The sequence below is a fragment of the Trichinella spiralis genome (genome assembly GCF_000181795.1).
Source record: "Trichinella spiralis strain ISS 195 chromosome Unknown Scfld2, whole genome shotgun sequence".
Lineage (NCBI taxonomy): Eukaryota > Metazoa > Nematoda > Enoplea > Trichinellida > Trichinellidae > Trichinella > Trichinella spiralis.
The window spans coordinates 7,334,219-7,350,233 of record NW_003526941.1 but is presented as its reverse complement, the minus strand read 5'-3'; the positions used below and the strand labels follow the sequence as shown (position 1 = coordinate 7,350,233).

The 16,015-nt window shown below is 33.5% G+C and overlaps 3 protein-coding genes across 3 annotated transcripts; 1 reads left to right on the top strand and 2 right to left on the bottom strand.

The window, feature by feature from the left end:
- Positions 1–1,527: 1,527 nt before the first annotated feature.
- Tsp_12180 (Ras-related protein Rab-14) lies at positions 1,528–5,327 on the bottom strand. The gene is made up of 6 exons (XM_003380469.1): positions 5,015–5,327; positions 4,128–4,488; positions 2,820–2,906; positions 2,533–2,709; positions 1,769–2,013; positions 1,528–1,598 (listed from the first exon to the last, which is right to left on the bottom strand). The coding sequence occupies exons 1-6, from the start codon at positions 5,325–5,327 to the stop codon at positions 1,528–1,530; spliced, it is 1,254 nt and encodes a 417-aa protein (XP_003380517.1).
- Positions 5,328–6,882: 1,555 nt separating this feature from the next.
- Tsp_12181 (threonyl-tRNA synthetase, cytoplasmic) lies at positions 6,883–13,460 on the top strand. The gene is made up of 23 exons (XM_003380468.1): positions 6,883–7,016; positions 7,264–7,681; positions 7,741–8,052; positions 8,129–8,376; positions 8,458–8,520; positions 8,665–8,874; positions 8,933–9,127; positions 9,198–9,384; positions 9,562–9,723; positions 9,781–9,806; positions 9,953–9,992; positions 10,149–10,219; positions 10,296–10,409; positions 10,501–10,625; positions 10,732–10,842; positions 11,304–11,457; positions 11,524–11,614; positions 12,136–12,224; positions 12,326–12,456; positions 12,570–12,862; positions 12,918–13,096; positions 13,168–13,327; positions 13,401–13,460. The coding sequence occupies exons 1-23, from the start codon at positions 6,883–6,885 to the stop codon at positions 13,458–13,460; spliced, it is 3,573 nt and encodes a 1,190-aa protein (XP_003380516.1).
- A 610-nt stretch (positions 13,461–14,070) lies between these two features.
- Tsp_12182 (dehydrogenase/reductase SDR family member 7) lies at positions 14,071–15,498 on the bottom strand. Its single transcript, XM_003380467.1, has 8 exons — positions 15,444–15,498; positions 15,230–15,385; positions 14,981–15,090; positions 14,700–14,922; positions 14,572–14,624; positions 14,373–14,501; positions 14,155–14,315; positions 14,071–14,101 (listed from the first exon to the last, which is right to left on the bottom strand). Exons 1-8 carry the CDS (start codon positions 15,496–15,498, stop codon positions 14,071–14,073), a joined length of 918 nt encoding a protein of 305 aa, XP_003380515.1.
- Between the last annotated feature and the right edge of the window lie 517 nt (positions 15,499–16,015).

Sequence of the window (16,015 nt, the reverse complement as noted above, 5' to 3'; positions counted from 1 at the left end):
TCGTTTGAACACGAAGCGAAAGTCACGTTTTGTCCATCACGTTGCTTGCTCGCTTGCTTGCTTGCTTGATGTACATGAATACATTACACGCATGCAAGCAGTCGAAATGAAACTTAATATTCAATTGTTACAACTTTCAAACTAGGAACTTTGCAGTTGGAGAAAACTGTACACTTTTTCTTATCCACCTATGAATTTAACAAATTGGCATATTTCACTACAATATATTATTATTATTACAAATTATTTTTCTATGTAATCATTAATGGATCAATTCATCAGTGAATATTTTCAACAGCTATCCAAATATCCGTTAGTTTGATATTTCCAGAAAAACTCAATATCGCACAAACGGATATCTGGATAGCCACCGCTTTTTAAGTTTTCCATTACATTTATATTCAGTTATTATAAGCAAAGAATGATAAATTTAAGAATTCAATTTTAAGTAATGATGTTTCATCCATTACAAAAAGTATGCGTTATAATGTCGATAATTTAATGTATACAATTTTGAAAAGCATTTACAGATTGACTTTGCTATTAGTTAATCTATACTTGAAAATTTGTTATTCATTTCATGTGCAAAGTTTGTTTTGCGTGGGACAGAACTTCTATTATGCACACTCTTCAGTGTTGCTAACGCGTTTGTATATAATTCATCAGTGACATCTTGTTTGGCAAATGTTGCAAGCAATGTTCAGTGTTTTGAGTAATTAACGCACCAAAATGAATCATAATACTTTTCAATGCTGAAAATGCAATATTTCTTCTGTTTTTTTTCCTTTTTATTGCGATTAATTATAATCTAAGCTGTATTCACTGAGAAATGATGCTAATTTTAGTCCACGTTCTTATACAACTGATGCCGTCGTTCATTTATGAGGTTAGTTTCCTAAACGACGGCATTGAATTGCTACTTTACTAAATGAACATTAGCTAGTAATATTATCCGGAATGTTCATATGCATATACATACAAACATACATGCACATATGCATTTATCTGTGTGTGCGTCTGTGCGTGAAATTCTATTCCAATTCAAAGAAAGCGCTTCTTGTCGTTTAATCTTATACCTGTTTTACTGACAACTGTTTTACACCAAAGCCGTAATCATCATAAACAATTTTGATTTTAAATCATCAAAAATATAAGCAGCATATATTTTTTTGAAAGCAACAAAACTTTGCGTTAGGGATAATTGTGCTATTTCAGAAAGGAGGTTTTCACTTCAAACATTAATAATGATGATTATTATCACGTTCCAGTTATAAAAGTATTCAACTTTAATCAGAAGCATGTCATCATCACTGATCAGTCAGTGTTTTACATGATCAACTCGTCATTAGAAATATATTTGTCAAACAGATTTCTATGAGAAAATATTAATTGCCGTTACAATTATTGAATGAGACAAAAAAGATTAGCATAATCCTTATCGTCATGCTCTATCTTATTTTATCAATGTTTACCTCAGGTTACTTATTCCACTAGCTGCTCGGCAAATTTTGCAATCTTTCTTATCAATCAGCAGAATAATATTACATACAATTCAGTTAGTTTTGCGAAATTAGCAAGATTTCTATTGTTATCTTTTTCTGAAATATGTTATTTATCATCCCTCCTTTGCTATTGTTGGTGGTATTGGTGGTTTTCTTGTTTTTATGTTGTTTGACGCATCATCAAGTATCAGATTTTTTCATTTGTGTATCAAACTGATTGATCATGATCAAAAGCAACCAAACAAAAGCGAACAAATTTTACTCACCTTTAAAAAACGATGAACATGAAATTATCATTGGCTTTTCCTCTTTCTGGTGTTGCCAGTCTATAGATGAGCGGATGGTTCTTTCTCTTTGACACCAACAGCAAACAGAGCTGACAGAAGTGAAAGAGTTCCCAGAGAATGCAGAATATAAGAGAGGAGTGAAAATGTCAAAGGTGATGAAAAATGATGACACATTGGACCACCTGTCCGTGTCAGACGGTTGCAAATTTCCTTGCTTTTTGTCACTTCAAAGAGGTTCAACTTGCGTAGGTATAACTTTCTGCAGCAGTGGAAGTAGCGATAGTTAATAGTCATTATTTCTGGCCATTCTGGTAGTGGGATTTCAAATTTTAACACATACCAGCATCAGTGGAATGAATGCAGAATGTATAGAAGAACATTTTCAGAAATGATGCAGGGTGTGTCGTCCCATTAGTGTCAAATAGGTGACTGTTGAGCCGAAAGTCGATTTTTCACTCGCTCTTGGATCGACGCTATGCCGTTTCCGGTTGTCAAAAGTTGAATCGCATCATGCATCATTGAAGAAGCCTTTTATTATCAAATTGCTTGTTGTTGTATTGTTAGAAATTTCAAAAATGTGATACTGAATTATTGCCAAGCTCGTGCTGGGTTTCTTATAAAGTAGGAAAATTGAAAGTAATGAAAAGTGAAACGGCCAAAAAATATTACTTTGTTGATACAAAATGAAAAAGTCCCTGTGAAGCACAAACTACGGTAAAATTTTTTTTCTTGCACTGTCCAACCTTTTGAAAGATATTCTAAATGTAAAGTAACCTTTACGCTGCAGTGAAATGCCCTTTCGATAAGTCTTTTGATGTAGAGCAGATGACCAGAACGGTTGTATCATAGGAAAAATCAACTCATATTTAATCGTTCGAAAATGGCGATGATTATTTACGTTTTTATTATTTTTTCTTTGTCTAAAGTTTTCCAATTATCATCACATCAGTGGTGTGGGTAGATTTGTCGAAAGTGAGCAAATAATTGAAGGATTTTTCTTCCGTTTAATTAAGTTCGGAGAAGTTCTCACAGTCGACAGTTTTTTCGCAAGAGAAACAATGAAAACCGATAATGCCTCAGTAAGCAGCTTGCATTTTGTCCAGCTTCTGTGAATTCACTGTAACACAGTAATGTACACTTTGGGTAGAATATTTACATTTTTCAATGATCGCTTTTGTTTATTCAATTAAAAAATCCCATCTCAAACAAAACGATTGAAAGGTGTTTGAAACATTTTTTCAAATGTTAGCAGATTGAAACAGCCAGGTACCAACGAAGCCATGACAGATAGCACAGTTCCAATTGGTGAAGAGGCTTTTGTTTATTTTTGTGAAAAAAATTTGTCATGTATAAATTGATTAAATTATTAATCAGGTAGTATTTGATTGGTAAAACTTTCATATTTATAATGGAATATGTACAAGTTAAATAGTGCATTGGTTGCGGATGAACTGGAAAAATATGTTCGTAATGAATAGCTGCTTGGTTGCACAAACAGCAAATTTGTTAATAAAAATGCGATTTGGATGTAATTTGTCGGTTTGCCATTTTTCAATATTGACAGAACAGTGTCAGCAATTAACCGCCAATGAATGCCAGTGGTCAGCAGACCGTTACGGACATTGGCAAAGACAACAACAGTTCAGGGTGTTGTAAATTTTTCGAACACTTTTGCTGGCAGCCATCTTCTTTCCAATGTCACTGAGAACCGCATGCTCAACATGGGTGGGTATATTTGAAGAAAAAGATGAAAGTTTTTTCAAAACAATAAATCGGATGAATCACTAGTCAGTTTTTCCATAATTTTTTTTGATATTTCATTATTTGGTCTAGTTGTTAGTGAAATGGTTGCCATTTGTATTAGCGTTTCTGACATCGGAGACCAATGACCCTCGAATGATTTTTGGCTAGTAAGAATAACCTTTGCCGGGAATTCTTTGTCACATTCTTGTCAATTTTGATTTATTTGCAATAACATTCTTGGACAAGCAATAGCATCATTTGGTTTGAAACGAAATTCAGCTTATTCAAAATTCTTTTCTAATGTCAAGCTGATTTCTGATTAGTGGAAATTTTTCAATACAATAATAACAGGGAAAAAACCGAACACAAGGTTTTTGTGGATTATTAGTTTTTTCTTCAGTTTATAAATAAATTTATTACATCCGCAACATGTACAAAGATAAAGTAATCATTTGACATCATATCATTTTTTATGATTGCTTGTTGACATAAACGAAAAATATTCAAACTGTCAATACAGCAATGCCAACGTTAGCCTACCACCCGGATGTTTGTTCGAAAATTATTTACAGCAAAAGTTTACAATGGTCAATACCAACAGCATAGTAGTGACCATTTGGAGAAGACGTTAATTTCTTGGTCAATCGATTCGACATTGAACGACGGTTCATAAATGTCGACACGTTGTCGTTCCAAAATTCTCTCCACAAGTTCCACAAACGCGTTTTTCACATTTTCACCAGTTCTGGCGCTGCACTCTTGCAATTGCAAAGAATTGGTAGAGCAGAACAATGCCGCGTCGGCATATTTCACTTTTCTCAACTCGACCATATCCGCTTTGGTGCCGACGACCGTGATTTGCGTATCCGGCGGCATTGTGCGGCGAATTTCATTCAAATGCAAGCGCACATTTGCATAACTGTACGGTTCGGTGATGTCATAGACAATCAGGGCACCTGAAATTTCAGACCCAAATTTCAAATATCTGTCCGAAACACAAGCACGTGAAACATTATTATTACAATTGAAATTTCAACTCCATGCGGAAATTTTGATTTTTATACAGTGGGGAAGAGGTTGAAATGAGATGATTAATTTTTGTCCTTTCAATTTACACTCAACGCATTATCATTTTTCTGTAAACGATGATGCAATTGAGCAATTCGTTATTTATTGCACAGTTTGTTTGCTTGATTTGAAATGAAAATTTTCTGGGGGGAAAGAACTAACTAACTCTCATCAGTGTTGGTAATTATTTTGTTTGCATGCTTTTCAAACAACTTTGAAGAGATCAGTTTGAGCAGGATGTTGTGAACAGAAATAAACTGGAAAAATGATGTGACGAGATGATGAGAGTGAAAGAGGAAGCAACAATTGATCGATTGATTTCGATTTTCATTCGATTAAATAGCAAATCGAAATTGTTGAAATGAATATTTGCTTAACAAATAATACAAAATAGAAGCGGGCATTGTTTGTTACCTTTGCACCTGTACAAGTAGTCACCTTGTAGGCGTTTACAACCGGAAGTGTCGTTTAGGATCAATTTTACCGTTTCTCCGTTGGATAAGCTCAACGAGATGTAGGATCGTTTTGTGGATTTTGTGGGCTGGTGTTTGGTGAGAAATTGCTTTTTGCAAAGTGAATGAATCAGGGCAGTTTTGCCGACCGCGTAATCACCCAACACGGCAATGCTCAACGCTTCTTCGCACTTTTGATCATCGTAAAAATGTAGCTGTTGAACTGATTTTTCTCTTGTGTCATAGCACAATCGATACAAATCACTGTTGCTCATAATAATCCAACTGGTGATTATATCTACATAAATAACAAGGGACACGTAAATGCATGATAATTAATATAAACAAAATAGTAAAGAAATAATATATTGACAATAGAATTCAATTCTATTCATCAATGAGATATGATGATATACGTGAACGCGATTGATGATGTCGTCGAAAAGGCTGGCTGTGAACGTAATGGGCAACAGGCTTCTTTGGAAAAGAAGATAGCAGCAGTTTGTGTTTGTTCAAGTTTGAAGACGCGTGATGATGGTCAGCGTTGAGAGGTGGTTGTTTACCCTAGTCCGTATCAGCAATAAGTACACAACATCCAATCACGCGATCATTGTGCATTACTGTTTATATCTGACTGCAGTTAAACGGCTTGGTTCTGACCCTGGCACACCCTCATCTGGTAGCTAGCTGTATATTGTGCACAGTGGTTGAAGTTGAACGGAAATCAGAACAACATTAACAAAGCAAAAAATAATAAAGGCAAACATTAACATTAGCAAACACATTTTTTACAATGGTAAATAAAACTGGAAAATGGAAAGGAAACAGCTCTTTCCTGCGTTCAATTTCAAAGCAGTACATACTGCGCTGTGGATTATTTATTACAAAGGACACGGTTGCAAATAAGCTGAATTTTTTTCAATAGGAAGAAAGCTTGCAATGAATCATTTTTGCAACTTTTTTTTGACAAGCATAAAGTTTGTTTGCTTTCTTGATTGCAAAATTGATTCAACTTCTGCTCACCGGAAGGGGTTCCGTCGAACTGCTATTTAAAACAGATTGAAGGCAAAATATTTGTGCATTTGTTTTCTTTTCAAATTATACTTTCTTCGATTTGACATTAAATTGATGAAAAAGCAAAATATCCCCATCAGAATAGTTAAGAATAAATTGTACAATGTCTATTAAATGATGAATCATTTTGGGAACTTTTTTCATTCTCCAATGTAAAACGTATTTTATTTGGAACTTTCTTGCGATATTAAAGTTTTTCATTCGATGCAAACATCGTATTGTTGTTCTGTGAGATGAATACAGCACAATATGTATTAATTTTATAGCAGATGAATGAATTATTCAAATGACTGTAGCAAATATTGAACTTTATTATATATTTTCATACTGTATCAAACTTTAGTTTTTTTATTTATTATTGTTATCGTGTTATTCGTTTATTATAGATTATGAATTTTATATAACCTATATTAATTTTTTACAATAATAAATTATACTATGTTTAAAAGGGCGAAAACTGCTTGAAAGAAAAAATGCATCTTTAATTGTAACACAATGGATGAAGTAATGAAGCCAGATTTTTATGCAACGCGGATTGTTAATTTTTTTTTCTATTATATAAACATGTATATTTGTTAATTACTCGTTGAATTATCGTATGACGTTTCTTGCATACATTTTACATTCTGTTTGTTATACAGCCTGCTTGAACTAATTTTGTCAACCACGGTGTTGCTCGTCGGCAGTCGGTTTCGTCATTTATTTTTTCGACGACATATTTTTTATTCTTCGTATAATCTAAAAAATATTATTCCAATGGAACAAGAACACTCAACTCTTGAAAGTATGATGGCCAAAATGGATTTTGGAAATAAATTGGATATAGAAATGAATCCTTGGCCAGATTTTATACAACGAAGATTGGATTTGTGGGCTAAATATATGAAGAAGTAAGTGATATTGGTTATAAATTCTATCTGTTTGAAAAAATATTTTGTACAAAAGTATGGTAAAAGTAAAATTATCATAAGAATAATTTTCTCTCAGCAGTTATTAACAACTATTTCAATTTTATTATACTTTTGGTTTTGTTCTTGTTTTTCACCTCCTCTTAGATATTTCAATGAAAATTACTGAATTGTGTAAACGTTTTATTTTAAAATTAATATTTTCTTATAAAATATTTCTTCTTTATAGTTACAACGATGAATTAGCTAAAAAGCAAAGTGAACCAATTACTGTCACCTTGCCGGATGGTAAAGAAGTAGAAGCAATGGCGTGGCGCACTTCACCACTGGATATAATGACAAAGTTGAACATGGGCGGACGTCCAATTGTTTCCAAAGTGGATGGTGTATTGTGGGATTTAGAAAGACCTTTGGAAAAGTCATGCAATTTACAATTTCTACTGTTTGATGACGATGAAGGCAAGCAAGTTTTCTGGCACAGCACTGCTCATGTGCTCGGTGAAGCGGCCGAGCGTCTGTTTGGCTGTTGTCTATGCTATGGACCTCCAATTGAAAATGGCTTTTATTACGATATGTTTATGGACGACAGAACGGTTACTGCTGAAGACATGGACAAGCTTGCGAAAATAATGAAAGCAGCCATAGATGTAAGTAGATTAAAAGAATATATAATATCTTTTACAGTATTGTATAATGATGAATTTAGGGTAAGCAGCCGTTTGAAAGATTGGAATTGAAAAAAGAAGAATTGATGGAAATGTTCAAGTACAACCCTTTTAAGTTGAGAATTTTGGAAAATAAAGTTAAAACACCAACTACAACCGCATATCGTTGTGGTCCATTGATTGACTTGTGCCGTGGTCCGCATGTTCGCCATACTGGATTACTTAACAGTTTCAAGATAACAAAGAATAGTTCAACCTTTTGGGAAGGGGACAGTAGTATGGAAAGTTTACAACGCGTGTATGGTGTGAGTTTTCCAAACAGCAAGCAACTGAAACTTTGGGAAAAGATGAGGGTAAATTATTATGCAGTGATAATTAATAATATGCATGATTGATCAATTGATGTTTTTTTTCATTTCTTCTCTACAGGAAGAGGCTGCATCGAGGGATCATCGTAAATTGGGCAGACAACAAGAACTTTTTATTTTTCACGAATTGAGTCCTGGATCGGCGTTCTTTTTTCCTCGTGGAGCTTACATCTATAATACATTGGTTGAATTTTTACGCAAGCAGTACAGAAAGCGTGGATTCCGCGAAGTGATCACCCCGAACATATACAACAGTCGTTTATGGGAAACTTCTGGTCATTGGCAACATTATGCCAAAAATATGTTCAAGTAAACTTTTAACAGCATATATTTTCTTTTGACTGTGATTCTGAAAACTGTATTTCTTTTTAATTTTAATTTTTTATTCAGGATAGAAATTGAGAAAGAATTGTTTGGATTGAAACCCATGAACTGTCCAGGACATTGTTTGATGTTTGCTACTGGACTTCGCACTTACAAAGAGCTTCCACTTCGATTTGCCGATTTTGGCGTTCTCCATAGGCAAGTTGATTGAATATCAAGAAATTAATTAGCTACTGATTTATTTATTTATTTGTGTTACTGAAAATTTTGCAGAAATGAACTGTCCGGCGCTTTGTCTGGTCTCACACGTGTACGTCGTTTTCAACAAGACGATGCGCATATTTTTTGTCGTCAAGATCAAATTGCATCAGAAATTGAAGGCTGCTTAGATTTTTTGCGTTTTGTTTACGAAACGCTTGGTTTCAGCATGAAATTGTATTTATCCACTCGTCCCGATGATTTTATGGGTGACGTGAAAACATGGTATGCATTTTATTTTACTATTTGAAAAATAATTTATTTCTTGTTGTTTTTTTTGAAGGGATGAAGCTGAGGCACAGTTGCAATGTGCTTTGGAAAAATTTAAATTACCTTGGACGTTGAATGCCGGCGATGGGGCATTTTATGGACCGAAGATCGATATCATCGTTTTGGACGCCATGCAACGCCAACACCAATGTGCTACAATACAGTTGGATTTTCAGTTGCCAGTTCGTTTTGATTTGCATTATGTCGAGTAAGTTTTGATTTTTTCTTCACATTTGTGTTCTGTTGACTTGAATAAATTTTTTAAATATTCTGTTTAGTGAAAATCACGTAAAACAGCGGCCAGTTATAATTCATCGCGCAGTTTTGGGTTCGATTGAACGTATGATTGCTGTATTGACGGAAAATTTCGCTGGAAAATGGCCATTTTGGTTATCACCTCGACAAGCGATGGTCATCCCAGTGCATCCTGAATTTGATGATTACGCATTACAAGTACAGCAGAAGGTGAAGTTGATTTTTTTTTCATTGTAGAAAAATAATTAATTTCTTATCAATAACAATTGCTTGTGTTGTATATATTTCAATTGAGTAGAAGAGAAAAAAAAACTATGCATACTGATGAGCAGAAAAAATGGAAATGTATATTGAATTTGTTCATAATTGTACTTTTTATTTTGTCAGATATTTGATGCTGGTTTTGAATGTGATGTGGATGTAGATGCTAGTGATACAATGAAAAAGAAGATTCGCAATGCGCAGTTGGGAAAATGGAATTTCATTTTGGTTGTCGGAGCAAAGGAAAAAGAAAACAGTAGCGTCAACATTCGCACTCGAGATAATGCAGTATGTTGGATGAAAATTTATTATTTATATAATAATGTAATTAATATTTTTCTAAAGGTACTTGGAGAATATTCGTTGGAAAAGTTGATTGAAAAATTTAATTTTCTCAAAGAAAATTATGTTTTAAAAAGTGAAGAAAATTTTTGAAACACGTTATCGTTATCAATATAAGCCACGTTTGAAAATATTAAAAGTATTATTTATAATTGATTATTTTTTAATTTTTCAGTATATTTCTTTGTGTGGTTCGGTGTAATCGTGGTGGTAACGTATGTGAATTTGTCTGTTATTTTTTTTTTTTCTGAATGAATTTTCCAAAAAAGAAAAAAATAATAATACTTACAAGATTGATGATTTATGAGTGAAGCATAAACAGGAAATAAAAATTGAAAAGTTAATATATTAATTGAAAATGATGAAAAAAGATTTTATCACAATTCGGGACGTCAGCATTTGACAAACGTTTCCTTGCATGGCGAAATGGCACAGCAGCTGTGTTGATTTGCTGACTGAATTAGGTAAAAGATTTTTTTTAATTTTTATGTTTGTGATGATTTAATTGGTTTTTTTAGTGTAAACAGTAATAACTACGGCAGCTGGTTGCATTGCATTGCAGATAATAATAATACTAAAAGCTCTTCAGCTATTAAATCTGCAAAGCAAGCAAGCAAAATTTATAACAAACAGTTAAAATTGTACAATATATCGCATTGTTCACTATCAAAAGCTTCCTTGCCGAAGACTTTGTAAACAAAGCTTGGATGCTGCTTTGTTCAGAAACAGTGCTGCTGTGCGTTGCAGTTGGTTCTGCATGTTCAACTTGAAAACGGTCGATAATTGTCAAGTAATAACTGCACAGGCACATTTTTGTTATTCTATTAGTAGTAGTAGTAGTAGTAGTAGTATTAATTTATTTTCTAAATTATATCTTTTGCATATTTATGTTATGAAAGCAATTTTGAATATCCAATTGGATGTCAACAACAATAATAATAATTTCAAATTTAGCGTCACGATTTATCGTCACAATGAAATCAGTACAACTATTGAAATATTCATCAACTTTAGAGGATGATGATTATTATGATTCAGCCGAATCGTCTTCTTTGCAAAACAAAAGTATGTTATTATTAATATTCTTTGCATTTTTTAAAATTTTAATTAATTATCAATAGTAAGTAAAATATACATTGTGTTTTTTCTATGGAAATGCAGAAATTATTGTCAGAGTCAAATTTTTTCACCGTTGTAGTTTTTCATACAGGAAGTTGTCAATGAGAAACTGTCATTTTTATTTTAAAAAATGATTTCAGTTCTGTGAATTACCTCGTCAAAGTTTTCTAGTTTTATGCTACCGGCTGTTATTTTTGTTGTTGCTGTTGTCTATATATTACATATATGCATGCATAAGTTGTCGTCAGAGTTATTCTTCTGAATGAATCGAGGTAATAATAATTGTGAAATGTTTGAAAATTTGCATTTTTTTCAAAGCACATTATCATTATTCATTTCACTGTTATAATATTAATATATTTTACTTTGATTGTTCGACACGCAGTTGTTTAATGATTGTTTTGTAGTTATTGAACAATTCTCACTATCCGAAGTGAAAAAATCAAATGACAATAAAAATTGCGAAAAGCTGAAAATTGACGACGACAATGCTGTGCAAAATGAGGAAGAAATTTTCAAGTGGTTGAATGAACAACGCTCCACTTTTACTTATGGCTTAAGGTGGGCTCATTGATGCTTTTTTCCTTTGGTTATTATTATTATTACTATTTTTATGTTTACTTTTAGCGATGATCAAGCTTTGACGAATTTGATCAAATCAACTGTCGGTACCGGCGTTTTAGCTGTACCTGAAGCTTTTTCCAACGCTGGTCTGTGGGTAAGTACATTTTCATTCAATCTTCTTGCCCTGCTATTTCTTATCATTGCTTATGGTAATGTTGTTTTCTGTTTTCTTATGATATTTATTTTTATACCAAAGTGAAAATATTCTTATTATTATTGTATCATATGGCAAACATTTTTTGCATTTTTGAGATGCTGAAATGCTTTCTTCATTGAAGCAATAAAGAAAGAAACATTTTCCATTATGTATCTGTATAAAGTTTATTCAATTTTAATATTACTTTGTAACATGTGAAATTGGATTGTAAAGTATATTTTAGAAACTAGTTCAAAATTGAATTTTAAAAAATCAATGGAAAAAATACACCTGCCTGAAACAATACTCTGCATGTATATATATATATATATATATTTGTACTGGTATTGCATTTGCAGTAATAATATTCTTGATTAATGATATGATAGCTTGTTAAATTTATTCAATATTTAGATCACATGCGCATAGTGCTTGCTCTGTTATTAATTAATTATTAATTAACCGGACATTTATTTCAGTTTGGCTTGATTTTCCTCATATTTACTGTGATCATCAACCTTTGCTGTCTACGTATATTAGTTCGCACATCACAGATGATGTGCTTGCGGTAAGCACATTACATTTGTCTGTTATTGTTATTGTAATCGTAATAATTTGCAATAGATAGAAAAATGATAAAGTTGAACTGTTAAACTTTGTATAAATTAGATCCGGCAGAGCGGCAGTTGATTATGGCACTTTGGCTGAATTATCCGTATTTCATGGTCCAAAACCGCTGAGACGATTTAAACGCCATGCAAAATTTCTTGTCAATATTTCTTTAGCTTTTTCTCAGCTTGGTATGTGTTCGGTATATTTTGTTTTTATTGCCGAGCATATCAAACAGGTAGGTGAAATTTCTAATAGAAGAAACCATTTCAATAAATTCATATCGTTCATTAATTCTATTAAGACTGTAGAAGTGCAGAATACATTTTCCTTAGCCACGTATATGGCCTTTCTGCTACCGCTGTTTTTGGCATTGTGCTCTATTCGTCATCTGAAATATTTAGCCATACCGTCGACGTTGGCAAATTTGGTTTATTGTGTGGCTTTTGTGATCACATTTCAATACATTTTCCAAGAATTGCCATCTTGGAGACGACTGCCAAGCATACAAAGCTTAGATCGATTGCCTCTGGCGTTCGGCTCGTTGATGTTCGCCTTTTCTGCCGCTGGAACGGTATAACAATGCAATTGTGCAATGTTTGCACTTTGTAGCAACGCTGTAATTAATGATAGCATGTAATGAATGTTTCAGATTTTACCAATTGAAAACAAGACAAAATTTCCAAAATCTATGAATGCTTGGAATGGCATTTTGAACACAAGCTGCGCGTTGTCGACCATTTTATACATTGCGGTCGGTTTTTACGGCTACATACGATTCGGATCCGACGTTGCTGGAAGTATAACGCTGAATTTGCCAAAAGATGAACCGTAAGATTTCAGTCGTTTTCTTGGAATATTTTTTTTTGTTATTCTCAAATTTCTACTTTTCACTTCAATAGATTGTACAAAGCAGTGAAACTGATGGTCTCATTTGTTGTCAGCATATCCTATCCGATGCAATTTTACGTACCGATGGACATTGTCATATTGAAACTGCAACAAACCATCGACAGGCCTGGTCTGCGTTTAGCAGCTGAATACGCCATCCGCTATACGCTCGTTTTGATCACTTGTATTGAAATGTTGAAATGAGCAATTTATATTTCAACTTAATTTTTTTTCATTTTTGCAGTTACTTTCGCCGAACTGGTACCCCATCTTGGATTGTTCATTTCACTGGTCGGTGCGTTGACTACGTCTGCGTTGACGTTCATTTTTCCACCCATCATTGAAATTTTATGTGAATACCGTGGCAGTGTGCACAATCGTCGATGGCAATTGCTCGTCTTTGGAAATTTGCTAATCTGCCTTTTCGGAATGGTCGGCCTTTTAACTGGTACCATTACATCGATCAAGGCAATTTTACATTCGTTCAGAGTGAATGAATGAGAGGTAGGGATGAAGTTATCAGAGGAAACAGCAGCAACAGTATGTTGATTATAATTTGTTAATATTTTCACTCAATCAAGCAACATGACAAAATGTGAGACGAAGAAAGTGAAATTCAATTCAACAACAACAACTACCGAAGATTAGAAGTCTTTTTTTTCTTTACTTCATTCCAACAGTTATGTTCCATTATCATTATTATTATTATTATTGGCATCCTTATTTTCTTTTTGTTGTTCGCTATTGAAAATTAATATTTTTGAATGAAAATGTTTTGCGGTATTTTCGTATTTCGACAGCAGTGAATAATAGTGAACGTTGGGAAATGACTAGAAAGTAGAGAAACGGATACCATCGATAGTAACACCATTTTTTTCACTTTCACTGCACTTGCGTACGTTCTTCCTCCTCTCTCAGCGATTCATCAACTGTTTACGTATTATCCTGAAAATAAATGAAGACAATGGATGAAAGGCAAAATTGTCAGTGAAATAAACCATCTCGCCAGTGGTGGATAACAGGCAGTTAAGTAGAAAATTGCCTGCTGCCTTTCAATCCAACATTCAGACACGGCTTTCGAACCGGCCAGCAGGATTAATTCTGAACATCTCTCGGCTGTTAAATGCCATGAAATTTTCTGCATCTCTTCACCATACAACTGAAAGAAATGCATATAAATTGTGTGAATTACAAGCACTGACAATCATGTCGTTACCCGATTGGGACTATCACCAGTGATAGCTGTTGTCGAATTTTCCAGCGGATGCAACAAATTCAGACCACAAATGACAACTTTGATGCCTCCACACTTGGAGAATTCGCCTTGTAACGACCGAAAATAGCTCTGACGTTGAAAACAGGTAATTTGATGAATATTATAATTTTACATTTCAAAATCGAATATTAGCATTTACTGTCAAAGCGAGCTTTGCTGCATTGTAAGAAGCAGAGAATGGTGGTGATACCCCTAAATAATATTCGTTACAGGAAAAATCTTTTCCATTTCTGCGTTATAATTAGTTCTTCTGTTTCAATTGATTACCCATTATACCAGCAAGACTGCTTACAACGATAAATCGAATAGGGAGACTGATATTTTTTGTTCCTATTGGTGCCGATCTTTCCAAATGACGAACAATATGACGAGCTATATTTGTCTGACCAAGAGCATTCACTTTGAAGCATTTAATATCCGCCTCCGGTTCAATATCGTGCCATACGGCTCGTTGACATAGCCCGGCGTTGTATATGACGACATGAATCTTCTGTAAAAATTATGAAAAAAAATTATAACCAGACAAACTTTGTGACAATTCAACAAACATTATTTGCCCATTGCATAGCTGTACGTACGATTGTAGCGTGAGTGGAAGTTATGGTCAAATCAAATGGTAATAGTAATATACTGAATTCATTCCAGTTTTTGTTGATTTCTAAAATAGCCAAGCTTAATTAGAACTATTTTAAAATGCCCTTACATTTCATTTACAACTGTGTCTGTCATGATTCGGAAGAAATTGATAATTTACAGTTCAATCTTAACTATTTCATTTCAAAATAAAAATATTTCACCTAAACATTTCTGCTTTATAAATGTAAGCGATTTCACATGGCCCGCGGACAGTATCAGCTTACGAGCCTTGTATTTTGCCAAGTGACAAGCAATTTGTTCACTTATTCCACCACTGTTTCCAATTATCCAAACAACAGAATTTTTATAATAAGCGTCTAAAAACAAAAAAAAAACATTTAATTGAAAAACGAGACAAAAAATAACTACAAAAACCACCTTTTTGCGGTGTAAGAAGATCGTAAATGAAAAGAATGAAATTGCAATCCATCATTGCAAATTTTGAAATCAAAAAAATAAGTAAAACAAATAAAATATAACATTCGTACATCAGAATAATGTGTGCGATGATGGGTCTTAATTCAAGAAATACTGTAACAAAAAGAAATCAAGTTCTACAGTACCCTGCCAAATCATACAGTCTTCAAATGGTCGAAGAGAGTGGTGGGTGGTGTCTCGAGTTTTGTGGTTACACTTGTTGAAATTTTCACCGACGTGCGTTTATTCAAAAAGTAAGCTTTCTGTGATGGCACCATGTTTGCTGAATTTTTCCAGTTTCCTTTTTTTAAATTAATTAAACGCTTTTTTACGTTTGGTATTTTTACTTTCCCTGGGAACTCGAAAAATCAATTTCCGTACTCTTAAAAATTTATTTTTATGGAATTTGGACAAATCAAACAACGTGAATCGAATTTTCGTGGTATTCAAATATTATGCATGAATCACAATGCAGCAGCTAGCTGGTGGTGAATCAATGATTCAAATGCATGAAATACTACTACTGAAAA